This window comes from Brachyhypopomus gauderio, chromosome 14 (assembly GCF_052324685.1).
Source record: "Brachyhypopomus gauderio isolate BG-103 chromosome 14, BGAUD_0.2, whole genome shotgun sequence".
Taxonomy (NCBI): domain Eukaryota; kingdom Metazoa; phylum Chordata; class Actinopteri; order Gymnotiformes; family Hypopomidae; genus Brachyhypopomus; species Brachyhypopomus gauderio.
Genome location: NC_135224.1, coordinates 9,917,179 through 9,929,554, shown reverse-complemented (window position 1 = coordinate 9,929,554; position 12,376 = coordinate 9,917,179). Strand labels below are relative to the sequence as shown.

General features: G+C 44.0%; 1 protein-coding gene across 8 annotated transcripts in view; it reads right to left on the bottom strand.

Annotated features, from left to right (window-relative positions):
- Window positions 1-12,376, bottom strand: part of kcnip4a (potassium voltage-gated channel interacting protein 4a) — a 134,207-nt gene that overhangs the window by 20,460 nt on the left and 101,371 nt on the right. The window contains exon 1 of one of the 8 annotated variants that reach the window (XM_076972784.1): window positions 5,858-6,295. The exons of the other annotated variants lie outside the window; for them this stretch is intronic. Within the exon in view, the coding sequence (XP_076828899.1) occupies window positions 5,858-5,969 (112 nt within the window). The 5' untranslated portion in view covers window positions 5,970-6,295. Of the gene's footprint in view, window positions 1-5,857; window positions 6,296-12,376 lie in introns of those variants that run through there. 8 annotated transcript variants of the gene reach the window in all.

Sequence of the window (12,376 nt, the reverse complement as noted above, 5' to 3'; positions counted from 1 at the left end):
CTGACAGTGTTCAAGAATAATTCAGGAAATCGATTTTATAATTCTTTTTCCTGTGGTTCTTCAATGTTGGCTCTTGCCAACAGAAGACCAACACTGCCTACATGAACACACTTCAGAGGGACTGTGACTTGATTAAAGATGTGTCCTTCATCTCTCACCCTTACTGCAATACATGATGCATCTGCTGCTGACTTCAAAAGGTTTCGCAATAAGTAAGGGGCTTATTAAAGCTCTGGGTGGATACAATCAGAGAAAGGGTCCCAGAACACTGAGAGAAAGCTTGTACCCCATTATCAGGGTTCTCCTTTATCTGTGACCAGACACAAAATCATGTTGTCATTCAACATTCCCTTTAATGAGGCAGCCCCAGTCAAACATGGCACATTACAGCGCCCCTTTAAGATATGGGAAAGGGGTTCTGAATTACCCAGTGAGGTAGGAAGCTAAGCTACACTTAGATATGCTATTATTAATAAAATGTATAAAAAGATGAGACAAATTCAACCAGATCTAGACAAAGTATGCAGCGAACACAGGTCTAACCATTCCAACCAATGAGAGGGTGTCAACAGAAAGAAGTCTCCTTCAGAATTATTATTAACTTTAAGATAATGAATAATGCATAAGCACGCCTACAACCATACAAGCAAAACTCAGATAGGGATACATGTTGCCATATTTAACTTGATCTAACTAAAACACACACATACTCACACTGGCACAAACATCTCTCCATACATTAGTTTCTGATTGCGATAATGGCCCTAATAACAAAAAAAGCTGATGGGGCACATTCGACTTCTGTCGTTTTGATGAAAATAATGAGTAATGGATGACTAACTCTGTACCTCAGGCTGCCTGCGACAAAGCTTCAGAGCTCAGCGACCATTTTTCCTTTTTATCCCATTTTCAGAAGATTTCAGAAGTACTCCAAAAGTTACTACTGAATACAAACTTTTGTGAAATAGCTAGTCACTTTGAAACAAAACAGGAAAGATGTTTTTGGGCTATCTGAAGTAAGTAAAATATAATTTAGCTCTCCAGGTTCAACAGACAAAAGCACTGAAAAAATGCTGTTTTTACTAAAAAAAAAAAAAAACAACAACACAGCCTTTTAGATCATTTTCATGTCTTGTTTCTTAACCACAAGAGTCTCTCAACAAAATGCAACAATCTAGTTTTCCTGTTTAGGCTTTGAGACTGAGTCAAGCATATGGTTGGCATGCGCAGCAATTAGTCCGTGATGGAGGATAATTCGTTGGGAGACTCTCTCTCTCTCAGTGAGTACTACTAAATGCAAGTGACATCACATTCCACCTCCAGCCTCTTAAAGACAATTAATAAACCAAGATAAAGTGTCATTTAACCAGGCCCATTTCCATGACACCACCTTTAGCAGATGGTGGCTATCTTTCAGTCCACTCAATCCAGTCACACAAACGCGCTCTCCTGCGTGCAGTGCAAGGCCCCCCGGAATAAGCGGCTTTTAGAATCCATTAAACCTCCTCAGTTCTAACAGATTGGGACAATCGCAATTATGCCTCGGCGAATGTGCGTGTCAACCTTCCCCCATCTCTCTGATTACACCTAAAGCCGCCCGAGGAGGTACATGGAAACTTAAATGGAAAGGTCATGTCAATTTCGTACTCTGTGCCAATAACCACTGAGGTGAATGGAGACTGATCAAAGAAGCAAGAAACCACACTGCCCTCAATTTAGCAACATAGCAAGCAGGCGGTTTCAGATTAAATTCAGGTATGCATCTGTTTGTTTGGGTTTTACTTGTACATCTCTGGTGCGGTAGGTCCACTCGTGGTTACACTGAGAAGGCGACGTAAAAGGACGGTGTCCTCATAGCGCAAACACAACACCGGCTCTGGGATTATAAAAGTGTTGAACTCTCCTCATACTTTAAGGCCATTTCTGAAATCATTGAGGGGAGTTTTTTTTTCCCCAGTCACCTTTGCCCTCAAACTGCACATTATGAGTCTTGACCGGGAGTTTCTCTAAAGTCGCTTGGTTAATGCTCAATGTGCTATATAAATTAAATGTCATCGGACTGAACTGAAGCTTTTCATCCAGCTATCAAGACTGTAACTAGGTTTGGGTTTGTCAGGTATTGACATACCTACAGCCACTCTTCCCCAACTTTCATGCTTAAGTTTTGTGTGTAGTTTTGATTCATGCTTTATGAATCTGCAGGTGTAACTGCGAATCAAATACGTTAATAATGTATAGTGTCAATTATGCCAATCAGCATCAATCATCTACTACATATGATATTAAGGCTGATATCAAAGCAACAGTGACAGCAGGTGGTGGTTTTTTTTTTTTTTTTTTGGAACAGTAGCCCTGCATTAATTATATGGACAATTCTTTGCTCATCTGTAAAAGGAGTTTGTTGCTTGAGATTTCAGGCGAACCTCTGCTAATGATCTACTTGCAAGTTCGTGGCTTTGCTAAGACAACAATATGACTAAGGCAGTAGTAAAAAGACGAGGTGCTCTCTGGGCTTTGCTCGTGACAGGCCCATTACCATAACTCATTTGCCGAGGCTCTTCAGTGTCTCCGGGCTAAAGTTCAGACTCGAATCTCTGTCAGAGACTCATGAATCCCACACAAGGACACGTCTGAGACAAAGGCCAGGAGAGAAGGTAGTGTCGCCATTGTGGCCGCAGTGTTCTTTCTGCTAATGGCTGGCGCCACTGGTAATGGGACATGCGTGTGCATGCGTGTGTGTGTTTGTGTGTGTGTCTGTGTTTGTGTGTGTATCTGTGTGTGTTTGTTTTTGTGTGTGTGTATGTATGTGTCTGTGTTTGTGTGTATCTGTGTGTGTGTGTGTGTGTGTGTGTGTGTGTGTGTGTGTGTGTGTGTGTGTGTGTGTGTGTGTGTGTGTGTGTGTGTGTGTGTGTGTAAAACTGCACTGGGCAATATTTATCTTTGCTGACACATTAATTAGTTGCCAACTATTGTATTCAGTGAGTGGTACGAGACACCAGCTTAGTTAAGATCCACCCTGCTGAGGCACAGATCAATCACGTGTTGCAACACCTTTAATGTATGGTTAGGGATCAGAACGATCACTACACTCAGTTCATTAAAGCAAACAGCTGACATTTTTGCACCAACTGTAACCCATGATTAGAATTAGCAGCTAATTAATAAAATATTGCAATTGAGTTTTAGCTGCTGTTACAAAGTCTTCAACATAATCCCAATTATTTATTTTCTACAGCTACTGTGTAGAGAATCCTTTTAGATTAATATAATGGGCAACAATGTTTCTGAATTTACAACCTTTAAATGAAGTGTTTAGATGATTCAAACCAATAAGAAATATCAAATCAGAGAGCACTTGTTTTAGGTTTTTTTTTTTTTTTTTTTTTAAAGAAACTTTAAATAACTATTGTCAGACACTTTGATCTCCCGTCTGCTTTGAAGACCCAATATCACGATTTTCCTTGGTTCCACCGAGTGTAATGAAGTCATGAGCAGGAGCCATAACATTAGTCTCTGACCGAAATCTAACAACACTTTTTACTTCAGTTTTGAAAGGTCCAAGAACTTCAAAACCTCAACTGTGACCTGTAAACACAAAGTGTACTTAACCTAATTTCCATAACACTGATATGGTCCACAGACTTTACAGACTCAAGGAAACATTTACGTGCACACAGACTTATTTTTTGGCAAAACCTTCACTAACTGCATGGTGCACTTTACAGTTGGAATCTGGGGGCAGGGAAGTGCATATTAAAATCATGTTCCAAATAATCTTCAACGATCCATCGTAAAAGGTCACATCCAATTTGGAAAGAACATGGACCTGTGGTAGGAAATGGTGGTCTCTCCATCCTTCTGTGCGACTGAAGTCCTACCAGTGAAAGCCACTCTGAGTCACCCTTCACATTGATTAAGCCATAAAACACATGCCTTTAGGATAAGTGGATGTGCCGAAGCTCACTGTCACATCCTGCTTCTCGACATGGCTCTTTAAACAGAATTGAGTTTTTAGGTTTCGTGCTCAATTTCTCATGGCTGTGATTTGATGTTATGAAACTACTGTCCAGTAGATGGCACTAGCCAACTGAAAGAAGGTAAAAAGCTACATTTTCAGTATGCAAGAGGTGAAGCAGAAGAATGGTGATTGCAGAAACAAACAGCCTGTGTTTTGGTTCACCTTGACGAGCACAGGCCCAGTTGTCTGGTGATATGCTAAAAACGTCTGTCACTGGGAAACAGCTGTGAGGTAACGAGAAACAAAAAAAAGAATGCCTCATTAAAAATTCATAATGGCCTCCTTTCTTTAAGCCGTATCTTTCCACAGATAGACCTGGCCTCGGATGAGAATTTGGTCCTAAAATCCACTAGGCAGCCCGTGACTAAAAACGCCAAAACAAAACTGTCACCAGCTACAGGTGGCATTTAGAATGGATTCACTTTTCTTATCTGAGCACAAATTGCACATTTGCAAATACGTACATTTGCATTCTGCATGTAAAGTGGATGACCTAAAGTAGCCAAAAAAATTCAATCGTACAGAAGTCAGTCGCCATTTCTCGACAGTTGTTCTGTACACTGGCTGTGAGAGAGCTGGCGTGGTTGTAGCGTGTAGCTTTCAGAGGGCCCGTGCTTTATGAGGCAAAGGTGAAGCTTGGCGGAAGAAGTCCCTGCCCGCCCCCACAACCACCCCCACCCACCCCCGCTCCACCTGATGATTTTGGGCGGGAGGCTGAACGTTCCCACTGAGCTCCTGTTCCCGTTGGCGAACGCTGACCTCACTGTCTAATCACGTTAAATGAGCCGTTTAAATGAGATATAGCGCAGCCACCGAGACGCCCAAAAAGCTGAAGCTGGCAGGGCGTCGCCCCTGAGACTCTGGTGCTGCATGGCAGGGACGACTTAACGGCTTCAGTACGATGGTGGAATGAAGCAGCAGGAAGTGAAGGAAGCGGAGGGAAGGACTCGCATCTTGTGGGTAATGAACAGCGTTCCATCATGCAAATCGCTGCAGCGATCATTCCACATCGTCTCACGTGTCGGACTAAATTGCTTTGTTTGGAACAGTGGACCGTGGACGTACAATACGGAAACATGGCCACACAACATCCACAATCACTACATCGATGGAGCCGTTTGTGACAGCTGTGTAAATCGGTTCAAAGAGATTAAGTCAAAATCCGAAGGCCAGTGTGAGATTGAAGCAGGTAAAGAACTCTCATCGTTTACGATTTGGCCTTAGAAAAAATTGCAGATCGCAGAAGTTTCAGTCAAATTAAAGGAAGAAACCCTTGTTGCATGCACAGTGACAATGCTACTGCATGGTGTCAAATGTAACCATAGATTCAGTCTTGTTGGTGGGTTAATGTCAAGCAAGAAGTTTATATAACTCAGCAGTGTTATGGAGTGGAAATCTGGAGCCCAGACTGAACAAGGCTGTCAGAAAGCTTGATATTCTCATAATTATTTATAACAGTAGTTATAAACTGTAGAGATCCAGTAAGAAAAGCGTAAGATAAATCTAGCATCAGGCTTGCCCCCCCCAACCTAAAACAATGTAAAATAAATCACCTGGAAAGATGCTCTAAAACTGCATTCCTCACTTTCCACCAGGGTGCCCTGCGAACAATTTCCTGAAGTGGATTTCCTTCGTACTCTACCTCTTTCTCACTCCGTCTTGTACACGGAAACAAATCTACCTGCGTCATCTCGCGCATGCAAACGGGGCAGCTCCTCGCCGTGAGTCCGCCCAACTTTTTTTGCCTCGAAGTGGATACGCTTGACAGCGCCGCGCCACGCCACGGCGGGCAGCCGCCCACCGGAACGTGTCCGCCCGCCACCCCCCCTCCTCTCTTACCCTCAGAGAAGGTGATGAGGCCGAGGAGGTGCAGCAGCTTGAGTGAGGCGCACACGATCACCACGATGCCCAGCGTCTGAAGCCCCTCCGTTTCCCACGCAGTGCTCAGCATGTCGCCCTGCTCGGGGTCATGCCGGCCCGGGGCCGTCCCCGCCCCCTCGGGTTCCAACCCCGCGCTCCAGTTGCCCGCGGCCCAGGCCCCCTCCGCGGCGGGACGGCACGGGCCGGGCGCCCCCGGGCATCCACGTGCGCCGCTCTGCTCCTGTCCTGGATCCAGGCTGCGCGGCCGTGGCTGGGTTGCGTCGATCGTGGCTGGATGGCGCTCGGGACCCCGGGGGCCTCCCGAGGAGAAGGGGCTCCGGCAGACAGAGACGAGGAGAAGCGGAAGAGAGGAGAGTTTGACCCACTCTGCTGTGTCAGTCTGAAGTGCACTCTTATTTGAGAGAGCGCTCCGGCTCTGAGATGTAGCGGAGGGGAGGGCTGTGGGAGAGAGGGGGAGGACTCGGGGAGGGTGGCAGGAGCTGAGAGGGGTGGAGCCGGAGAGGGGGAGACTGGAAGAGGAAAAGGTGTACCCACACAGACAGAGACCTGACCTTCTTAACACACACACACGAGGTATGATTCACTCTGTCATTAGAATACAGTCTCTGCAATTGCTCATCATTATGTCTAACAATGCACTCACAGATCCGCTCACACCCATTACACTCCGCTAACTGGCCACATCACATTATATCACAGCAAAACCACTGAGTATCTCATTCGCAAAAGTTAACTACACACTTAATGTTATGTTAAAAAGGTGTTTGAACGCAAGTCAAAAAACGTGCTGCCAATCGTAATTTTTTTTATTTACACAGTCTGCTCCCACAGGATACATAATCATTGATTCCAGTACACAGAGGCAAAAAAAATCTATTGTGTTCAGCACCTTGCTACACTGCACAGACACCAATTACATTCATTAAGCAGAAAAGAAAGCAGGCGCACTTGCGTATGGGGGTTGGGTGCGGTGGGGGGGGGGGGGGGGGGGGGCAATCGACGGGTCATAAGGATTTGCTCGAGGTCAGTTTAAAGATAGCGATTCACTGTGCCTGCATCCCATACTGTGATGTATCTCAGAACACAGGACTACTTTGTTCAACAGAACACTGAACTACTGCCACCTGCTGGTAGTTTGAATTTGCACTGTTCTGACAAGGCTGTCAAATGCAATGTGTTCCTTGGATGGTTGCAACCATTGGACCAGACGACAACAAGCAGCTGGGATTCACAAATACACATTTTTGAAAAGGTAAAGACTATATTAAGTATGAGACAATATAGCCTAACTTCACATATTTAGACAATATTTTGTTATTTACTGCTCCAAACGACACATGAGCAAAATTTTTGGCTGTTATGACAAAGAATCATGAGGGTGAAGATGACTGAAAAGCCACCTTTACATGGCCCAGTGGCCCAGCTACTAACACCCCCTCCACACACACACACACACACACACACACACACACACACACACACAAAAACACCTTGAAGGTGATATCTAAAATGTCATGCCACGTTGATGGAGGAGTGCCTTATTCTGGACCCGACTTTCTTATCGCTGTCCGGCACAGGATATGTGTCTGATGTCACAGGTCTTTCTTCTTCGATTTCCGACGGTGAAGGGATCGATTTTGGTTAGAGATTACATATTTTGCATGACAGCCCGAAGCCTCCCTCGTCTCTGGGGACTCTTATCAAGGGAGGAAGTCATGGGGGTAAAGACTAGAGTCTGGGTCACCTGAAGCACTGCTGCTCTGATGATGCCTACTGAAATGAAAAATATTCTATATTCAATATGTCTTTCATGCCCGTAATGGCCAAATCTAACAGCAAGACTTAAATGTCAACAGTCCACTTACACAAAAGTAACTTGGAATGGAAAAAATAAACGTAATATTTCATTGTACAAGATACTTAAAACAAACAGCCTGGCCTATAACATGGTGTTATGGTATTATCAGTAGCATTTATACGGTTTTGACAGACAGTAAATGTCAACACATTCACAGACATACACTAGTGTCCACATGCAATATGTCCATATATCATTCTGAAGCACAGAAACTGAGGAACTGTGTAATTGCCTAATTACACCAGAGTTGTAAAGGAAGTGAACAGTGCCAAGATTTTTGCTGTTTTGGTTTGGTGATACAAACACATGGAATTGGACAAGAAATAATTTTTAATGAGATTAAAATGTCAGCTTTAATTAAAGGGGCTCCATATTGTTAAAGGGTGAACCATGTTGCGAATCATGGCCAATTTAATAAGCAAATATACAGACAAACAAGTAAACACCAAAACACAAACACTAAAATCTGTCTGGACCAAAAGCAGGATGTTCTTAACCCCACTAAACTTGCACTTCATTTACTGATCTGAGATCAAGCCATTCATCATACAACATATGAAGTAATATGACATCTAAAATACCACACAGGCTGTTGCATTTCATTCTGCATGGAAAACAATCACAAACCAAAGAATGTTCACCAATAAAATATTTCATTACTATGGCAGAAAAATGTAATCACCTGTTGCAATATATTTTGAAGTCTATAAACATGCACCAAGTTCACAAAGGTTTTATGGGTACTGAAACACAACACAGTATTCAAGCAGATGGTGCTTGGTAAGCAATGGTTTTGCCCTGGCTGAGTTTACTCACTAGTGTGGATCTGAGGAACATTCTGAACTTTTCCTCCAGGCTCACATGGGAGGTTTCCCCATAACTCATAACCCATAACCCATAACTCACACCCTGAGGACAATTCTCTGTCTGTCACACATCCAGCTTACCAAACACATCCTACCAAGCTCATTTATAAGCTTTCCTATGTGGGTGAGGAAGTCCTTAACTCTTGAGTCCTTAACGCTTCACTGAGGAGTACTGTTTAGGAGGCTACATGATGGCTGCATAAGCCCTTCATGACAACTGATGTAAATATACATAAACATTTATAAATTCTTATCCCAGCAGACATCATTAAACCTGTTTTGATGCAAGGTTGACAAAATCACATGAAGTGCCGGAGTTCTAGTGACATTATGTTTCGGGATGAAATGAGGTGGGTCAACAGACTCAGCTCAATGTTTTTTGGCGTGCCAGGATGGCATAAAGCTGATGACAACTATGCTCAGTCAAACTTTCAACTTGAACAACAAAAATAAGTAAATAAATCGATGAACAAAGCAGGAGGTATGTTAAATCTACTGAGCATGGGCACTTCAAGGAACAACGTTCAGGATTTTACCCAGCCAATGTCAACATTTCTCCGAAAGTTGCCAATATATAATCATTTAACTAGCTAGCTAGCTAGTGGGGTTATCTAGCTAGCTAGCTAACTTACTCTAGCTTAGCTTAAACTTTGAGGAGCGTCTAGTAAAAGAACACACAGGCTTTGATGGTGTTGGTGCTAGTGCCAGGCATGCTCTCATCCACCGCACAACACACCCACTGACGGCCCAGGAAGTTGAACTCGAGTTCGTCACTGATAGTCCAGTCAACACGAGAGGGAGGAAGCGGCTTTCGGGTTGAAACGGAACATCAGCATTTATGGGACACGCACAAATTCAGATTTCAAGCTCCTTGCGGCAACCAATGCTCCATCCACACCGCCTTCCAAATCACTGGCTAAAAAAGAGGAGAGAGTTGCTTTGCTCAAGTCATCAAAAAACTCCTGGGCAGCGCTGGTGGTCTTGGCGAAGAGAAAAGATAACAGTTGGTGTTTCTGTGTGGCCTATCAGTAGCTCAAAGCAGTTACTAATCACATCCCATATCTGCTCAAACACACACACTAACGACGCCTTATATTCGACCCAGGAAGTGTGGACATGATTCGCTGGTGGACCATGCCAGTGACTGCCGGCGAACTGAAGAGCATTCCGAGTTTGGCTTCATACTTCTGGCGCTGTGTGCACACGTTTGCAGATACGCCCACACGGCAAAACTGGCTCACAGCAGAAGAAGCTCCGTTCCAGCGGGACAAGGATGCTGAGTGTGCACCGGCTCCCCTCCATGCGTCACTAGTGTTAGCATTAGCTGGACAGGCTGCACCTTCGCTATGGATGCTGACTTCAGCATCTCAAAGTAAAAGACGGGGTTGAGAAGGCCGCATCTCACGGTTCGAGCAAGACGGAGTGTAACTGCTGCATGAGGAGAGAGTTGTTATCTCTACTGACGTAGCTAGTGAAGGTCCGTCCTCACCTGTGTGGCATTCAATTTGTCCTGCATACTGATCGTGCTTCACTGGCATAGCTCATGTCTTTCGAAGACACTGACGGCCAGGTCGCCGTAGGATTGCGACGCTACAAGAATCCTGAATACTGCGTCACCGTCCGACACAACATCACGATGGCCCGACTCCTAATGCGGTGCATGCTTCAAGGAGAGTGAAGGTGGTTGGGAGGCTGCTGATTCCATCAACCCCAGCAGGACAACAGAAGATTCAGGGAGACGTAACACTTCACGGACCCACAGCGAAGCCGCTTCATGCTGGCCGGGACTGCACACCAGGCTGCTGTACAGAGAGTGGGAGGAGCCACAGCCTCAACGATGTGTGGCAATTAATTGTGCCCCGCGTACCGAGGAAGAACTTGCTAGGTGTGTGAGGCACGGAGCACAGCAGGGTACCACGAGGAGATCTGCCACCACATGGTACATATGCTCACCAAAGAACACCAGGGCAATGCCAGAGATTTGTTGCCGGGGCAGCCACTTTCTTTAGGCATGAGAGTTTGGACATTCAACAAGAAGAGGTGCTACCCTAAGCTCTAGTGACCAGAGGAGGGTCCTTGCATCACAACGGGGTTAGTTTAGTGAGGTTGTATGGTCCAGGAGGGACTTTAGACTGTGGTGGTCCATGGGGAATTGACAATTGGATCATTGAGAAGGGGGGCTGGTAAGCAGAGCATGGACTACCAGAGGTGGGGACTCGAGTCACATGACTTGGACTCGAGTCAGACTCGAGTCATTAATATTAAGACTTTTGACTTGACTTGAAAAAATATTCAGAGACTTAGACTTGACTTGGACTTTTACACCAATAACTTGGGACTTGAATTGGACTTGAACCTGTTTACTTGCAAAGACTTGATTTTTTTACCCCAAATCTAAATTTTAAAATGCATATTAATATTTATAAAGTGCGCCCCATTAATTTCATTTCCGTCCTTCTGACGCAGACCGGTGTTACACCAGATTCTGTGACCGTCGAGTTTTGTGACCACAGGGGGCGCTATTTCACAGTTTCTGTTCAGAGGCACAAACGCTTTACGAATGCTACGTAAACTATGCTGATGCACTTTCTTTACTCGTTTTGTTGGTGTCCACGAGCCAAAATATGACAGATGTTTATATTTACATTTATCATCTCTTAATTACATAAATGTACTTAAACAAGATTTACCATCCCCTCACCATTGCAGCCAACAAAGAAATCATGAATGGGATGTACAGGTGAGCCTTTTTAACTGGGGTCACCAATTCTGACGGCAGCCATCAGAATATGTGACCCCACTGAATCTCCAGGTAACAATAGTAGCCTACACCGTGACCCCACAATAACAGAAAACAATGAAAAAATAACCCTAACCTTTTATTAGTGTATATTTAAACATTTTATCCAAATGTTTAGAATAACCATTCGTAATGACAGCATCTTGCTTACGATGAAGCTTGCTATTTTCGTGTAAAATGATGTAATGAAACATTCTTGTTTAAGTACATTTATGTAATTAAGAGAAGATAAAATGTAAATGATCTGTCATCTTTTGGCTGGCGGACACCAACAAAACGAGTAAAGAAACGCATCAGCGTAGCATTCGTAAAGTGCTGGTGCCTGTAAAAAAAAAAAAAGACTCGAAAGGACTTGAAATTCCAAGTTTCAGACTTGGGACTTGACTTGACAGTTGCTTGTCTTGACTCGAGACTTGACTTGAGTTGACTGTCTTTGCTTGAGACTTGACTCGGGACTTGAGGATAAAGACTTGGACTTACTTGAGACTTGCAAAACACTGACTTGGTCCCACCTCTGTGGACTACATTAATGCCTTGTTTCAGTGGCTTTAGAAATAGCTGATGTGTTTTGTTTTTTTTTTCGTTGTGTGTCTTTTAAGCTAGGGACACACCAAACTGACGCCAACTGCAAGTGACTGCAAGCCTTCCATCAGCACACAGACAGTCATGGACAAACAACTGCTGATGAATGACTCATGTACATTCTGCACCTGGGCAAAATAAACTACATTTAAATTGGTGTGGCCTTCTTGTAATGAATATACTGAGTTCTTAGTGACTCAAACCTCTTCATGAGCTCTTTCCTTCCATTGAAATAGCAAATGTCAAGGTAATGAGAAAAGGTCCACCTGTTCTATATCATTTTCACCTAACAACAAATAACATTAGCCTGGTACACACTGTTAGATTTTGACAGATGAAGCCACAATGGCAACATAAACCTTATTCAGTTA